This window comes from Oryx dammah, unplaced genomic scaffold, assembly GCF_014754425.2.
Source record: "Oryx dammah isolate SB20612 unplaced genomic scaffold, SCBI_Odam_1.1 HiC_scaffold_1, whole genome shotgun sequence".
NCBI lineage: Eukaryota > Metazoa > Chordata > Mammalia > Artiodactyla > Bovidae > Oryx > Oryx dammah.
Genome location: NW_024070185.1, coordinates 82,705,431 through 82,722,635, shown reverse-complemented (window position 1 = coordinate 82,722,635; position 17,205 = coordinate 82,705,431). Strand labels below are relative to the sequence as shown.

Sequence of the window (17,205 nt, the reverse complement as noted above, 5' to 3'; positions counted from 1 at the left end):
GCCATGTTTTGAGTGCTAAACCTGTACTTCCTGAGTCTCTTCAGTCACCAGCCCCTCCTGCCCCACCTGGACCCCAGTGCTCTAGACAGTACCCAGACTGCTGCGCCTCCCCCTCCTCCTCCTGGCCACTGCTTTACAGGCTAGGTTCCCACTTAAGCCCTTCTGCCTGGAACTCTCTGTCTCCATGGGAATGGTTTCTGAAGTTGTCCAAATGGAATTAATCTCCCCCATTACCAAGACTCCATAACACATCCAGGTTATTTCCTTGAAGAATGGCTGTTTTCAAAGGCTGTGCTTGTTTAAAAACAATTTTTTTTTCACATTTTTGACATGTATGTTAGCATTGTAAAAAATTTTTGAAACGTATGTTATATTTTTTGTATGTATTTTTTGAAATGTATGTTATATTACCATTGTAAAAAATTGGAAAACCCAACAGGACTTAAAAAAGTTAATTTCCCCAGTTGTTGCTACCTGGACACATGGTTATCTGTTCTGAAGTTTTTTCAGACAGTTCATACAAACTCAGCATGCACATACTTTATTTTAAACAAGGGATAACATCATATGTGGGTATACAGCTTGATTATGACAAAGTACATGGACCTGTATTCTCATGACCAGCTCCTTCTAGAACCTTTCTCAGGGACCATCCCAGGTGCCAGAGATCTTAGTCTTACCTGTTTTTGAGCTTTATATAAATAGCACTGTACCCATACATCATTCTCGATCACACACACACATGTATATGTACATATTTATAAAAATAGTTTCCCTCTGACAGCCCCATCCTGGAATCTTTTTCACTTATCAGTGATGATGGCTATACCTCTGTGTCTGTAAATGTGGATCTTCCATATTTTCTGGCAAATGACTATATAGTATTCCATTGTCTGGAATACGTCCCTCTGTATTTAACCATCCTACTGTTGTTGGACATTTAGGTTGTTTACATTTTATTTGGAATTGTAAACAGTCCTTTTACATGCAGTAGCTAAAATCTTCTGTGCATCTTTTTTCCTTAAATCACTGGGAGTGGCCTGACTAGGTCAGAGAGCATAGGTTTTCCTAGCTGCTCTCTGTCCTCAGACATGTGGCCCAGTAATGGCCCTCACTTCCTCCCTGTGGCACTGGGTGTCCCAGGCACTGCTGAGGACAGCTTTTTCTCCACAGCCGTCTACCCTTATCCCCAGGCTTTGTGTGGGTACTAATCAGACTCTTTTATTTTCCAATAGCGCTGTGTGGTGCTTCGTTTTCTGAAGTTTCCTCCTAACAGGAAGAAGGTAAGATCAGTGGATTTGCCACCCCATCGTTAAAATAATTATTTAAGAAAAACTTGGATTTTTTTCTGATGCAAAAAAGTATTAATGCTAATTTTAGAAATTTGAATATGATACAAGCATTCAGTGCTAAAAACAGTGTGCCCATCATTCCTGCAGGACCCAGTGCTTTGACCTGCTGGGTCATCACAGTTAGTCCCTGGGTAGTGAGTCAGGAGCCTCCCAGACTAGTTCAGAGAACTCTGCTTATGACTGGGAAACCCACGGCTTCGCTTTGCCGTGCCGATTTCCTTACACCCCACTGCCTCAGTTTCCCTATCTGTGGAAGGCTAGCTATGAAAATGAAGTCTGTAATGCTGTGGTAGACAGTGTTACAAGTCACAGCTGGCAGTTCAGATGGAGCGCTGCGTTTCTGTTGTCCGAGTCACCCGAGCAAAGTACTGTGGGCACCCTTAGAAAACCACTGTTGTTCTGCTGCATGCCTGCTGACCCCCGAGTTGCAGTGTCTGTCTACCTTGAGGTGCGATGTTGCCGCGGTGTTTATCTAAGTGGCCACAGAGGTCAAAATGCACTAGCCCTGTGGGAGCCTTTCGTCTTTCATGGCCAGTGGGGAGGGCATGATATGAGCATAGACTCTATCTGAAAAGGCCGGAGTTGCACGGCACACCCACAGTGGGGCGGGGCCGTGGTGCTGGATGGTGAGTGGAAATTGGGCTCAAGATCAGGGTGATGGAGACATGAGTCACCATCTCACCTCATTTGAATTATGGTGAAACAGCCAGAAAAGATGGTGAGGTGGATGGCTTATGGGTGCCAATGGTGGCTGATTGTGCAAATGAAAGGCACCCTTGGGGGTTATTTTCATAGAATGAGAAGAGGGGCCCAGGGGAGAAAGCTGAGCCCGTGGTCACAGTGGGACCGGCTGCAGTGAAGTCTGGGGCCAGTGTGGTCGGTGCAGAGAAAGATGGCTCAGGATAGGGGCTAGGTGCAGCTGCTGAAGAGAATCGTGTGGGGAGGTTCTGTTTCTGTGGAATCCAGAAACATTTCAGAGGCTGCCTCTAGTCCTCTCCCCTTCCCCCGTCCCCCACTCGGGGTCTGTGGAGCCTAGCCTTGGTGAAGGGTCAGATTCCTCTGGATGCCTTTATTTTCAGTTCTTTCTGTTTACATTTATTGAGATAATGTCTTTCAAGGCAACAGTTTGCTGTTGTTGTTGTTGTTATATAAATGGCTCTATGTGATGCCAGCTGCATTATTTGTGGGGAATTGTGTCTGTTAATTCTGTCAGTAATAAGACCTTTTTGTCAGAAGCCTGTGGCCACAGCTCTACAGACGCACTGGGTGGGTTCTGGAGTTTTTTGCCAGGCTCCATCCTAACGCAGTACTGCCTTGGGGCGCAGGCTGTGGTCTGCCTGTGTTATGGTGCACGCGCAGCAGCTCAGACCAAGACCTTCTCAGAGCCTGAGCCGCGTGTCAGGCACCTCTGAGCCCGCTGTTGAAGAAGACAGCCCTCTCGCTCCTGAGTGAGACCTGTGATCAACCCTTTGTCCTTCTTGCCTTGGGTCAGAGTGAGGGATACGACATTGATTTTCTGTCTCACCTAAATCTCACAGCTTATCGACTCTTTAAGAACCTCTGGGGTAAAAGTGTTTTATTTCTACATTTAGAGGCTGAAGAATAAAATCTAAATATCTAGAAAGTTTTGGATGGGAAAGATTTTTAAAGTCAAATTTCTCAGAAGGTGTGCACGGGCCACAGGTGGAATCCACCTGTGTTCCTGGTGTGAGGAAGGCAGGGCCACAGATATGGTTCTTAAACTTACAGCTTCGGAATCACATGGGGCCCTGAGTAGAATGCAGAGGTGGTCCAGGGGCCCTTGGGGACAGAAACTCCATTGAGTGTGGTAGTCTTCTTGGTGGGGCTTACCTTCTTCCGGGTCCAGGGCCACTGGTGGTTTTTTGTGGCCACGTGCCTGCATGCCTGGCGGCCCTGTGTGTGACAGAGGCTTGTGGTGGTATCAGAGTCCGCCTTCTAGGAGCTCCCGGGCATTGAGGCCTTCTTGTCCTTCTCTTTTATAGACCTCGGAAGAGATATTTCAGCACCTGCAGAACATAGTGGACTTTGGCAAAAATGTCATGAAAGAGTTTTTGGGTGAGAACTATGTTCACTGTGGGGTAAGTGATCTCTTTTTTAAACGTAGTCTAAATTCATGGGCACATTCTGTATCAAAATACCAACTCCTCAATTATAGTTTGAAAGTGTGTGCTTCATAATAACCCCTCATGTTAGTTACAGAGTTTCCAAGCGCTTTTCTCATTTTTGTCCTATGAGGTAGCAGAGCAGATCCTGTTATTCTCATTTGGTAGCTGAGAAGCATGGGATTCTGAGATACTTTGTCAGACCTTAACTTGCCGGGACCCCTGGAACTCCACCACTCCACCCTCAGGGGGGCATTCAAGTTGGTAAGAGCTCTTGAGTGAGGTCCAGGCAGCAGCCTGGATCTTTGATGGGCACCTTAGAGCAAGGTAGGGAGGAGAGTGGGCCCCCGTACTGGGAGGTGTGACCTGGTCTCGTGGGAGGTCACACGAGGGGTGGTGTGCTCACAAGGGGTGGTGGCTCACGAGGGGTGATGGCTCACGAGGGGTGGTGTGCTGGCTCACGAGGGGTGGTGTGCTCATGAGGGGTGGTGTGCTCAGCTGAAGCTGAGGAGGGGTGGTGGCTCACGAGGGGTGATGGCTCATGACGGGTGGTGTGCTCACAAGGGGTGGTGTGCTCACGAGGGGTGGTGGCTCACAAGGGGTGGTGTGCTCAGCTGAAGCTCACATGGGCTGGTGGCTCAGCCTGCCTGCAGGTGGTCTCTGTTGCTGGCTTCTTCTGATCTCAGTTACGGAGAGGAGTACTTGTTACAGGAAGGTCTGCTGTTTGGATGCTCATGGAGCGGGCAGCATAAGAAGCCTCAGTGGAGTGGCCCTGTGCCCCTGGCAACCTCAGAGCAGATGGCCGTGGTCCATGTCTGGGACAGTCATTCCTACACCTTGGCTTTGATCCCCGCTGCGCCTCTGCTTCTGCTGGCCTTACTGCTTGTCTTAGACCAGAACCCTGAACAGATGATCAGAGTTGTCGTTTTGAACAGAGGGAGTAGTACCACCTGTTTTGCCAGTTCTGTACCTTGTATGCATCTTGAGAAAAATGATGCCAAGAAGGTTCAGTGAAAGTTTCTTTGAAGCTTAAGGATTGCCTGGCAAAGTAGAATTTTAAGTGGCTCTGACAGCAAAATGTCCTCCTTTGACAGCTTAGGATGTACTGTGGGTGGCGCTTCTCTGGGTTCCTTAGGGCTGTGATCTTACCTGAAGACTGGGGCTAAAGATCCTCTTCCAGGGTGGCCCAGAACCATGGAGCCTGCAGTGTGGTGCTGGCTGTTGACCTGCTGACAGGGGCTCAGCAGCTCCCCGTGTGGACTCTCTGCAGGGCTCTGAGCATCCTTGTGACTCGGGCCTGACTCTTCCAGTGCGCAGTCTGAGAGATGACCTGTCAAGAAGTTGTGTCTGTCATTTCCATAGCATCCTGGAGTCTTCACAAATCAATTCTAGGCAGTATGGGACTACACAGAGGCGAAGGCCACTGAGGCCATCCTGGGGGCCGGCACCACCCCTCCCCAGCTGTCCTGTTAAATTGTGGAAACCTGAAACCCACCTCCTGTGAGAGCCTGAGTAACTGTGTGCTGGCTGCCTCCTTCTCGGCCTGGACGGTGTCTGAGAGAACGCAGCTGTACCGACTGTCAGTCCTTCTTGGGGCGAGTGCATGCTCATCTGGCCAAGTGGGAGTGTTACTCTGTCTCAGGGGCTCTAGGCCTTTCTTCCAGGAGGGGCCAGTGGTGAAGAGTGGTGAGGAGCTTGCGGTTCCAGCCAGTGGTAGCCTGGCAGGTGGCAGTGACCCTGGGCTGTCCCTTCAGGGCCTAGGGCATGCCCTAACTCCAAGTTTGATTCTGTTTGTCCACAGTGGACAAGGCTCTGGGCCTGTAAGGTGGATTCACAAGGTCACATTTTGGGGATATTCACCCTGTTGACATACCTCCTTCGCATGAAGACACTGCCTGAGTGAAACACAATCTGCTTTTCCTCCAGGTGGTTGAGAGGACTGCCACTCAGGCCCAGCACTGTTGAGTGTGGGATACAGAGCACATCTCTGGTCCAAATAAGACCATATTCAGGCAAAATCAGCATTTGTAAATGATACGGTTTTCTCCTCCTGATGACATGAGCTAGATTAGAGGGGAGCCCTGTTAAGAGCGTTCCCCTCTTCTGTGTCCTGAGACGAGAAATGACTAGCCCAGTGGTGAGAGCAAGGCTCAGACAGAGAGACAGACACACCCCTTGTGCCATGCTGCTTCCAACCCTGCCTGGCTGGTTTGGGGACTGATCTGGGCCTGTCTTCATGTCAGTTGGAGGTTAGGACAGTCTGGGAATGACTGTCCCAGACATGGGGAAAATTCCATCATGCAAAGGGCTGATGGAGAAGGTGTGGCATGTAAATGGACAGGATCCCAGCATCCTCTTTCTAGGCCAGTCTCTTCCATCCCCTTGGGATTCTTTTTAAGTCAGAATTCTGCCACCCTGGAAATACAGGGAAGATGGTGAGCAATGTGGATTAAATAGAAACTCTTAGGTTGGGAGATTGTAAAGAAACAGCAAAGCAGAAAGGAGTTGCTTCTTTGTTTCTTGCCCAAATGCACCAAATATTGGCCATCCTGTAGCTGATGGGGGCACAGGATGTCCACCTGGGGATTTATGTTTTTAAGATTATTTATTTCATCAGGTTGTGCTGGGATGTAGTTGTAGCACGTGGGACCCTCCGTCTTTGCTGTGGCATGCAGGATCCTTAGCTGCACCTTGCAGGATCTTCTCAGTTGTGGCATGTGGGATCTAGTTTCCTGACCAGGGCTCAAACCCTGGCCCCCTGCATTTGGGAGTGCGGAGGCTTAGCCACTGGGCCATGAAGGAAATCCTTACCCAGAGATTAATATTTGATCAGACCCTGTTCTTGAGCTGCTTCCCAGATGGGAATGTGAGAAGCCTCATGTTGCCCGAGACAGTTGGTGAGGAAGTTTTTGCAGGCAGAGGGCTGTCTCAGGCCCCTGCTCTGCCATCCACAGACCCCTGAAGAATGAGGATGAGGTCACCTTGAGAACACAGGAGCTGCCTGAGGCGTGTTCTCTGGAGACTGATTGTGGATGACATTGGGCATGCTGCTAGCCACTGCCATTGTGGACACCAGCCACCCTGAGGAGGGCCTGTACCTGTTAGTGCACAGAGACGTTAGTGGTGAAGAATCCACCAGTCAGCGGAGGGGACACAGGAGATGTAGGTTCAATCCTTGGGTCGGGAGGATCCTCTGGAGAAGGAAATGGTAGCCCACTCCAGTATTTCTTGCCTGGAAAATTCCATGCACAGAGGAGCCTGGTAGATTACAGTCCATTGGATCCCAAAGAGTTGGACATAATCTGGACATGTCCTTAAAATAACAGAGCAGCTTTTATTCCCAAAACTCACATACTGAGTGTTTTTTTAATGTGGTAAAATATACAGAACATAAAGTTTACCATTTTAAGCATTTTAAAGTCTGCGGTTCTGTGGCATTAAGTACGTTTGCCTTGTTGTGTAACACACATTGAGTATTTCTTATTTGTTCTTACAGGAAGTTGTTCAGCTGCCTTTAGATTTTGTGAAACAGCTTTGTTTAAAGATACAATGTGAAAGACCAGGTAAGGGTTTCTAACTTACAAAATTTATAATATTCCGTTTGAGAAGTGTTTGATGTTAGGCAGATACAGTTTCTAGCAACTTTTTTGCCAAGAACTTCATTATCAGGGGTAGAAATCCTAGGAGTTTGTGAATACAATTCTGGATGTCAAATATGCAGATTACTGCAGGGAATATATGACCAAGAACTAATTCATAAAAATAATGCTTTTGAGGGGCAAAAGGTAGCTGAAGGAGTTGGAGGAGATTTAGGGAAGGGAAGGTGGGCCCTAGGGTCGTCTGGAGGAGTCCAAAAGAAAACCAGAGCAGACCTAAGCTGTGGAGGGTGGGCCAGGCCCTAGAGGAGGGCAGTCCTGAGGCCCTTCTTTCAGAAGCCAGCACCACCCAGACTGCTTATCCTCTTGAGGTAAGCTGGGAGACTTGAGTTTTTGTACCTCCCACCCCACCTCACTTACTTCCCTGAACTCTGGGAGTTGGTGACGGACAGGGAGGCCTGGCATGCTGTGGTTCATGGGGTCATAGAGTCAGACACGACTGAGCGACTGAACTGGAACTGGATTACCATACATAGCTTCCCCCATCACCACACATGATTTCAACCCCGCAGTAGAAATGTAACCCCCCCCCCCCCCCAGTATATACTTGCTCCTCCTCACCTCCCAGACTTTCCCCTTCACCTTCTGTACCTTTCCCCACTGGCCATACCTTCCCATCACCACTAATATGTTCCCCCATCAAACCAGCTACCGCACATAGCAGCCCCCATCACCTCCAGTGCCTTCCTCCATCACCTCACAGACCACCCGATCCCTTCCGCCATCACCTCACATGCCTCCTGCGTCACCGCCCATACCTTCCCCAGTTACCTCTCTTCCCCCGTCACCTCACGTATCTTCCCTCATCACGTCCCATACTCTGTCTCATCATCTCTCACACCTCCCCCCATCACTTCCCATCCCCTCCCCTCCTCATCTCCATACCACCCCCCATCTCCTCATACCTCCCTGCATCACCTCCCATGCCTCCCCGTCACTTCCCATACCTTCCCTCATCACCTCCCATACCCCCATCTCCTCCCAGACCTTCAGCCATCACCTTGTATACCTCCCACCATCATCTCTCACATATGCCCCCTATCACCTCCCATACCCCCATCTCCTGCCAGACCTTGCCCTCTTACCTACGTGTTCTCTGCCCGTGATCCCCCAGACCCTCTCCCCATCACCTCAGAGACTTCCCATCTCCTCACGGACATCCCCTGTCACCTCATGTATTTTCCCCCATGCCCTCACAGACTCTCCCCCATCACCTCAAATATCCTCCCCCCACCTCCCCACACCCCCCCATCAATCACCTCACATCCTCTCCTACCATCCGACCGTCTCCCGACCCTCTCCCTATCACCTGACCTACCCCATCTCCTCGTAGACCTCCTCCATCACCTCCCATATCTTCCTGCATTACCTCACATACCCTCCCTCCCATCACCTCATATATCAGCCCTGTCACCTCTCATAACGCCCCCCGCCCATCACGTCACATAACTTCTCCCCCATCAGCTCAGGTGTATTCCCTCCATACCTCAGGTACTTTCCCTGTACTTATTTGTCACAGTAATGATACTAACCATGTTAAAGCTTTGCCTTTCACAGTCAGAGACAGAGATGTAAAATTTATGTTGTTAAGGAGTGAAATGTCTCCCCCTAAATCACAGCCAGGCAGTCAGAGTGTGTAGTAAGCCAATATGAAATTTTTTCTGTATTTGATTAGGAAAATGAAAGAGAACAGGGTACTGTGCCCTGGAGCCCCTGGTTTGGGGAGTACTGAGGAGTGCTTCATGGGTGGAAATGGCTGATGAAGGGGGAGGAGGCAGCAGCCCTGTTCAAAACCTGGACTGTGTCTTGGCTCTGTTTTCCTCATGTAGACAGACTGAGGCCTGCTGTGATTCTGCCTTCTAGTTACTAGCGCCACGTGGCATCATTAGTTTTATAATCAGCAGTTATGCTACTTGACAGTAATAAGACTGTCCCCTGTTGTAACAGTGAGTCATACTCAGCCTTGTTGTGTGGAAGGAGGAAAGGTGACTTCTCTTGGGGTCTAGAGGCCATATCTTATGTGACTGTCTACAGTATAACTTCTAGTAGTCAGTGCTGAGGAAATATTAGTGTTTGAATATTCTGAAGGAAGCTTTAAAAGGAAGGTAGTGGCTGTTGCGCCTTCTTCTCTGAACTCCTGGGTTAAGGGAGTCAACAGAATTGGGGAGCAGTTTCCGAGATCACTCACTTTTGATGGCAGCTGCATATTTGAGGGTCCTCAGAACCAACCTCAGGTCTGATAATTTGCTAGGAGGACCCACAGAACTCACTGTTATTCTCATGGTTATGGCTTAGGGACACAGATTAAAACCAGCTGAGAGAAGAGGGGTCAAGATTTTTGCTGGGGCTTGGGCATGTGGACTGGAGAAGGCAAAGGCACCCCACTCCTGGAAAATCCCATGGATGGAGGAGCCTGTTAGGCCGCAGTCCATGGGGTCGTGAAGAGTCGGACACGACTGAGCGACTTCCCTTTCACTTTTCACTTTCACGCACTGGAGAAGGAAATGGCAACCCACTCCAGTGTTCTTGCCTTGAGAGTCCCAGGGACGGGGAGCCTGGCGGGCTGCCGTCTGTGAGGTCGCACAGAGTCGGACACGACTGAAGCGACTCAGCAGCAGCAGCAGGGCATGTAGACACAGCTGGCCGCCCGTGTGGCTGCCCTTAGCCTCCAGCCCCTCCGGAGGTGGAGCTGGTACTACAAGGTCCAAGCTCCTACCAGGAATCACAGCGCTATCCTTGTGTGACTCCAGGTCTTTACGGAGACTCCTCAGGCGGGATAACCCAAGCGTTGGAGGTGGCCTCTCCAGAGCAGAGGCTGAGTTGGTCCTTCCCCAGCAGGAGCCCAGGCTGCCATGGAATTGTCTTGTCACTCTCGCTGACCCTCAGTTATCTTCCTCGCTCTGTTTCCCAGAATCTCGCTGCGACAAGGACCTGGACACGCTCAGTGGCTATGCCCTGTGCCTCCCCAACCTAGCCAGACTGCAGACCTACCAGTTTGCAGAGCGCCGGCCGATTCTGTGTGTGGAGATCAAGGTGAGTATTTGTTAAAGGGGAATGGTGTTGGGGAAAAAGGAGAAACTGTAAATCCGTGGGTCATCTGCCTGGAGTGCACTTTCCCCACCTTGAGGTGGGGGCTACAAGGGGTGTTGCTTGTCTAGTGGAGGTCAGTGATTACTGGATCAGGGTCACTCCTCTGCTTCAACTCTGTGGCTCCCTGTCCAGCGTGGCCACCTGAGTCTCCCTCAGGAAGCCTCCCAGGTATCTCGTTGTTTCCTTTCTCCAAACCTCTGCTGGTGACTTCTGGGTGGTCATGTTCTTGGCCCTGAGCGCTCACACTCCGGATGTTCAGTGTGGACGATGTTCTGCTTCTCTAAACAGAGGCAACTGTCTCAGGCATCACAAATGATTTGGTGCCCTGACACTAGGCAGTGGTCTTACATATTATATGTGAAAACTCTGGATTTTAAAAGACAACCAAAATTTCAGACATTCTGGGATCCCAGGAACCATCTGATGAGCACCATTCTGTTCACGCAGTCTTATCAGAGAGACCGTGGGTCCTGCTTCTAGGAGCTGAGAGTGGGGGACAGATCTGCATTCCCGGCGGCTTTCCAGTCTTGTTCTATAATGAACACAGGGTTACTCTGTGTTGCACTTTGTCAAGCGAGCAACTGAGGCCTTGTTGTTCTTCTCCAGTGAGAGTTCTGGGTGGATTCTCCAGTGGCAAAGAGATATTTATACGATACAGTGAGGGCGGCATCAATTCCCACTGGGGACTGAAGGTAAAAGCAACTTTTGGGAATGTTTGTGGCTAACACTTCCTGATTCTCCTGGGAGTTGCACTTCGTTATCCTGTGGTTACCTGTCTCCCGGAAGGTGTCTGTTTTCTCCCTAAGCGTGTTTCCTTCCGTGTCTGTTTTGCAGCCCAAATGTGGGTTCATTCCCTTCTCCAGTGACGTCACCCATGACATGAAGCACAGGGTGTGTCGCTACTGCATGCACCAGCACCTCAAGGTAGGAAGAGCTGGCCAGCTTCTCTCACTGCTCAGGGCCTTGGGCTGACCGGCTGGGGCATCTAGAGTTTTCAGAGGGGTAAAATAAAATGGAGATACTGTTTACTTTTTATTTCAAAACTAGTTCATCTTTTCCTTCTTAATTGAGATAGTTATACATATCCTAAGGTTTACCCTTTTAAAGTGTATAATCCAGCAGATTTTCGTCTGGTCATAAGATTGTGCAACCATCACCACTATCGAATTCCAGAACATTTCATCACCTCAAAAAGAAGTCCTGTGCCCATTAGCAGACACCTGTTCTCCTGCCAACCCTTGGCAACTACCGAATCTGTGGATCTGCTTATTCTGGACATTTCATACAAATGGAATCACACAAATTATGGCTTTTCGTGACTGCCCTTTTAGTTAACATAATATTTTTGAGGTTGATACATGCTGTGGCATTTATTAGCACTGCATTCTTTTTATGACTGAATAAGAATCCTCCATTGTATGGGAACATCTTGTTTACCCATTCATCTGTTGAGGGACACATGGCTTTTTCATTTTGGCTACTGTGAATACCGTTGCTATAAACGTATGTGTACATATACATGTTTGAGTCGCTTTTTTCAGTTTTCTTAGGTATATTCCTAGGAGTGGAATTGCTGGATCTTGGGGGAAATTCTGTTTAAAGTTTTGAGGAAATGGCAGACTGTTCTGCATAGCTATAGTACAATTCTGTATTCCCCCCAGCAGTGAACAGACGTGAGAGCCGGATCATAAAGAAAGACCATAAATGCAAATTTTGGGAGGTAGTGCAGGACAGGGAAACCTGGCATGCTGTAGCTCAGAGGGTCGCAAAGAGCCGGATGGGATGTAGCGACTGGACAACAGCAGCAGCAGCAGGTGCATGAGGGCTCCGGTTTCTCCGCATCCTTGCTTGCCCAGCGCTGATTATCACCCCTGTTCGTGGTCATAGTCATCCTAATGGATACAAAGTAGTACCTCAAGTGATTTTCATTTGCATTTCATTGCAAAGGTTACTGACGTTGAACATCTGTTCGTTTGCTTATTGGCCATTTGTATGTCTTCCTTGGAGAATTGTCTATTCAAATTCCTCACCCATTTTTGAAATGAGTTGTGATTTTTTTAGTTGTTTTAGGGGTTCTTTTTATATTTTAGATATTAATCTCTTTATCAGATATGTGATTTGCAAATATTTTCTCCCATTCTGTCAGTTGCCTTTTTACTCTGTTGACAGTGTTGCACAAAAGTTTTAAATTTTGATAAAGTCTGATTTGTCTTTTTTTACTCTAGTTGCCTATGCCTTTGCTTTCATATTCAAGAAATTGTTACCTAAACTAAGGTCATATGCTTTTCCTATATGTTTTCTTCTAAGAGTTTTGTAGTTTTAGCTCTTATGTTTTGGTCTTTGATCTATTTTGAGTTAGTTTTTATATTTGGTGTTAGATAAGGGTCCAGTTTCATCCTTTTACATGTGATATCCAGTTTTTCCAGCACCATTTGTGAAAAGACTGTCATTTCTCCATTGATTGGTGTTGGTGGATTTATTGGCCTTATATGTCAGGTCTTAATTCTGACCTTCTTTCTATCGGTCTGTCCTTATGCCACTCTTATTGAAATCAGGAAGTATTAGTCTTCTAGCTTTGGTTTTCTTTTTCAAGATTATTTTGGCTATTTGAGGCTCCTTACAATTACATATGATTTTGAGAGTTGGATTTTTTGTAACTGCAAAAAATTGCAGTTGGAATTTTGTTGGAATTTTGACAGAAATTACAGGAAGCTATAGATCACTTTGGATAGTGTATAAGTGTTAGTCACTCAGTTGTGTCCAACTCTTTACAACCCTGTGGACTGTATAGCCTGTCCAGGAACTTCTGTCCGAGGCAAGAATACTGGACTGGGTGGCCATTCCCTTCTCCACTGGATCTTCCCAACCCAGGGATCAAATCTGTGCCTCCTGCGTTGCAGGCAGATTCTTACCATCTGAGCCACCAGGGAAGCCTTGCCATCTTAATAATATTAAGTCTTATAATCCATGAACACAGCTGTCTTTCCACTCATTTAGGTTTTCTTTAATTTCTTTCAGCAACATTTTATAGTTTTCAGTGTACCAGTCTTTTGCCACTTTGGTTAAATTTATATGTAGGTATTTTATTCTTTTGGAATATTGTAAATTTTATAAATAGAACTGCTTCCTTAATTTCCTTTTTGGTTTGTTTATTGCTGGAGTATAGAAACACAACTCATATGTGTGTTGTACCCTACAACTTTGCTGCATTTATTTATTAGCTCTGGTAGCTTTCTTGGTATATTCTTGGAATCTTCTATGTACAGAATTGTGTCATCTGTGAATAGAATTTTACTTCTTCCTTTCCAATATAGATGTCTTTAACCTTCATGATTTCCAAGAAACCAGCTGAGATTTTGACAGGGAATCACTGTGCTGCACATTTGTGTAGGAAGTCTGCCCCCTCAACAGTATTAGTACTCTGTGAATGCAGGGTTTTTCATTTATTTAGATCTTTAATTTCTTTCAGAAATGTTATAAAGTTTTCAGCATATAGGTTTTATATTTTCTTTGTTGAACTTATCCTAAATGCTTTGTTCTCGGAGATGCCATTGTAAGTAGGGGCCTTCCTGGTGGCTCAGATGGTAGGGAAGCAGCCTGCAATGCAGGAGACCTGGGTTTGATCCCTGGGTCAGGAAGATCCCCTGGAGGAGGAAATGGCAACCCACTCCAGTATTCTTACCTGGAGAATCCCATGGGCAGAGGAGCCTGACGGGTGATAGTCCATGGGGTTGCAAAGAGTTGGACACGACTGAGCGACTAAGCATTGTAAATAGAATTTTTAAAAATGTCATTTTCAAGTTGTTTATTGCATAGAAATACAATTAATTTTTTGAAATAAATATATGTATTTAATTGTGATGAGATATACATGACATAAAATTTACCATCTTAACCATTAAGTGTACAATTAAGAGGTATTAAGTACGTTTACATTGTTGTACAACTATCATTACCATCCATTTCCAGAATGTTTTTTGTTTTGTAAAACAAACTCTACATCCATAAAATAACGCATTTCTTCCTTTCTCAGGCCCCTGGCACCTACCATTGTAGTTTCTATCTCTGTGAATTTGACTACTGTAGGTACTTCATGTATGTGGAATCATACAGTATTTGTCCTTTTGTGACTGACTTATTTCACATACCATAATGTCCTCAAGATTCATCCATACTGTAGCTTGTATCAGAAGTTTCTTCCTTTTTTAAGGCTGCGTAACATCCATTGAACGTGTATAATCTATTTGGTTTATCCCATTCATCCACTGATGGTCACTGGGCTGCTCCCATTTCTTGCCTATTGTGAATAATACTTCTGTGAACATGGTTGTGCAGATATTTCTTTGAGGCTCTGATTCCAGCTTTTTTGGGTATAAACCCAGAAGTAGTAGTGCTGAGTCATATGGTAATTATGATTTTAATTATAAGTACAGTGTTATGTAGAAGTAGTAAGAGTGGCTATCCTTATCTTGTTCCTGGTCTTGAGGGGTAAAGCTTTTGGTTTTTCACTGTAGAATGTAATGTTCTCACTGTAAGTTTGTCAAATTTTTTTTTTATTTTTAGAGTTTTGTTTTTTAAATTGTGAAAGAATGTTAGATTTTGTCACATGCTTGTCTTGCATCTGTTGAGATGATCATGAGGTATTTTCCTCTTTCTATTAATATAGTGTATTATGTTGATTGATTTTCATATGTTGAACCACCCTTGTGTTTGATAGATAAATGCCACTTGATGAAGGTGTGTAATCTCTTTAGTATGCTACTTATTTTGGTTTGTTTTTGTTGAGGATTCTTTCTTGAGGGATATTTGTAGTTTTCTTTTCTAGTGATGTTTTTGTCTAGCTTTGGTACCAGGATGAAAATTGGCTTGATAGAATGAATTCAGAAGATTTTCCATCATTAACTCTTCAGTTTTTGGAAGAGTTTGACTATTGGTGTTGATTTTTCTTTAAACATTTAGTGGAATTCAGTAGCAAAGCCATCTGGTCCTGGGATTTTCTTTGTTGAAAGATTTTTGATTACTGATTCATCTTTTGTTATGTCTGTTTAGATTCTCTATTTCTTCTTGAGTCAGTTTTGGTAGCTGTATGTTTCTAAAGAATTTGTTCATTTCATATAATTTGTCGGCATATAATTGTTCACAGTATTCCTCTAAACTTATTTCTATTCCTGCAAGATTGATAGTACTGTATTTTCTTTCATTCTTAGTCATCTGAGTCCTGTCTTTTTTTTTTTCTTGCCATAAGTAATTATTCTGCTAAATGATGTTTTTCACTTAATCCTTGAAGATCGTCATGTATCTGTCAAGGCTTTTTTGTTGCGTATTTGGATAATGCATGTATAGATGCACATATCCTTTTTTCTTTTTAAAGCAAGTTATTTCATATGCATTGTTCTGCCAATTGCTTTTGTCTTTGAATAAATATTTGTGATTTTGCCTCTGTCTGTTAGTGGCTGCATATTATTTACTGAATCTTTCATTCAACATGTGGCTTGCTGTGTCCTAGTCCATAAGAGCAGATGTGCTTTATTTCGTTGTTGCTAGGTCTTGCTGTGTTTCACAGGTTGTTTCACATGTCGCAGTGAACATCCTTGACCCAGTGATTCCTCATAGATTTGCCAAATCAGGGGGCATCCATCTTTAAAACTTTGATGGAAACCAGCAAGTTGCCTTTCAAAGGTTGTGCCAATTTGTCTTCTCACTGACAACATGAAATTGCTAGTTGGGTGCAACCTACCTTTCCTGGATATTATAATTGTAAAGATTTGTTCATCTGATTACCGAAATTTAGCCACGGCATCTTACAAAGGTGCTGGCTGCCATTTCTCTGCTCATGTGGAGGGGCTGGCAGCTTCGTGAGGCTCTCAGAGGAGGGCCAAGGTTTCTTGGAGTCAGAGTCAAGCTCCCTGCGCCAGCTAGTGATATGCACCTGGAGGTGGTGTCATCTGCTGGGCCCTTCAGCTGCCTTGGTTATCTCACAGTCCCTTGAGCTCTTTTGTGTGTTAGAGTTAGCCTAGTGTGCTTCCCCAATCCCATCACTGACACCCTGTGGTGATTTCTTAACAGGTGGCAACTGGGAAGTGGAAGCAGATAAGTAAATACTGTCCTCTCGATCTCTACTCAGGGTAAGAGAATACTTCTCCTTTGTCCCTAGTGCTGCCTTTCTTGGTGGTGGTGGTGGGGGGGTGTGTGGCATTCTTTGCAGTGGGGGGTGGAGGGTGCATTCTTCGAGGTAGGGGCTATTTGCCTGCAGAAAGCAGGGCCCTGGGCAGGGCGCAGGTTTCTTGCCTGGGGTCAGCATTGCCTTAATAGGTTCCTGCAGATTACCAGTGGCTGGCGAGTTGTTTCCAGAGGAAGGGGCAGAGAGAAAGGTGGGGATTAGGGGTGGTGACGTGGGTGCCTCTCTGAAGAGGGCTGGGGAGAATACAGCTTCTTAATCTGCAAAGCTTGGAGATCTCAAGTGGCAACTCTTGGGCATGTCCCTTGAGCCACAGGCAGGTAAATGCAAAGTCTGCTCTAATTGTCAATAATACTTTCTCTTTTTAGAAATAAACAGAGAATGTACTTTGCTTTGAAAAGCTTGTTACAGGAGGCACAGAACAACTTAAAGATCTTTAAGGTAAAATTTGCTTCTATTTTATGGCTTTTGGGTGGGTCCAGTGGGTGTCTGAACTGAGCTGGATGAAGCCCTGGTGCTCTGGTCCCTAACAGGGCTCTGTGACCTGCAGACAAGGGCGTCTGCACTGGGGCTGCCTCAGTATGATCCTTTGGGTCCTTTTTCCAAGCCTTATTTCATGAGCGCATGCCATCCTGGGACTCCTGGGGTGTGTAATGGTAACTCCTTGCCCACTGGGTGGCCTCGGGCTCGAGGCATAGACCCTGACTCTGGTTCTTGGGTAAAGATGGCCCTGACTGCATCTCAGGTGTCCTCTGTGGTTGAGATGGGAGTAGGACTTGGGGCGGGGCAACCTAAAGGGTGGCCAC

General features: G+C 46.3%; 1 protein-coding gene across 2 annotated transcripts in view; it reads left to right on the top strand.

Moving 5' to 3' along the window:
- The window catches only part of IPPK (inositol-pentakisphosphate 2-kinase), a 60,150-nt gene that overhangs the window by 7,554 nt on the left and 35,391 nt on the right, over positions 1 to 17,205 (top strand). For both annotated transcript variants that reach the window (XM_040245796.1, XM_040245806.1), the window contains exons 2-8: positions 1,236 to 1,283; positions 3,356 to 3,451; positions 6,972 to 7,038; positions 10,043 to 10,164; positions 11,056 to 11,145; positions 16,288 to 16,346; positions 16,768 to 16,840. In XM_040245796.1, coding sequence (XP_040101730.1) covers positions 1,236 to 1,283; positions 3,356 to 3,451; positions 6,972 to 7,038; positions 10,043 to 10,164; positions 11,056 to 11,145; positions 16,288 to 16,346; positions 16,768 to 16,840 — 555 coding nt within the window. The remainder of the gene's footprint in view (positions 1 to 1,235; positions 1,284 to 3,355; positions 3,452 to 6,971; positions 7,039 to 10,042; positions 10,165 to 11,055; positions 11,146 to 16,287; positions 16,347 to 16,767; positions 16,841 to 17,205) is intronic.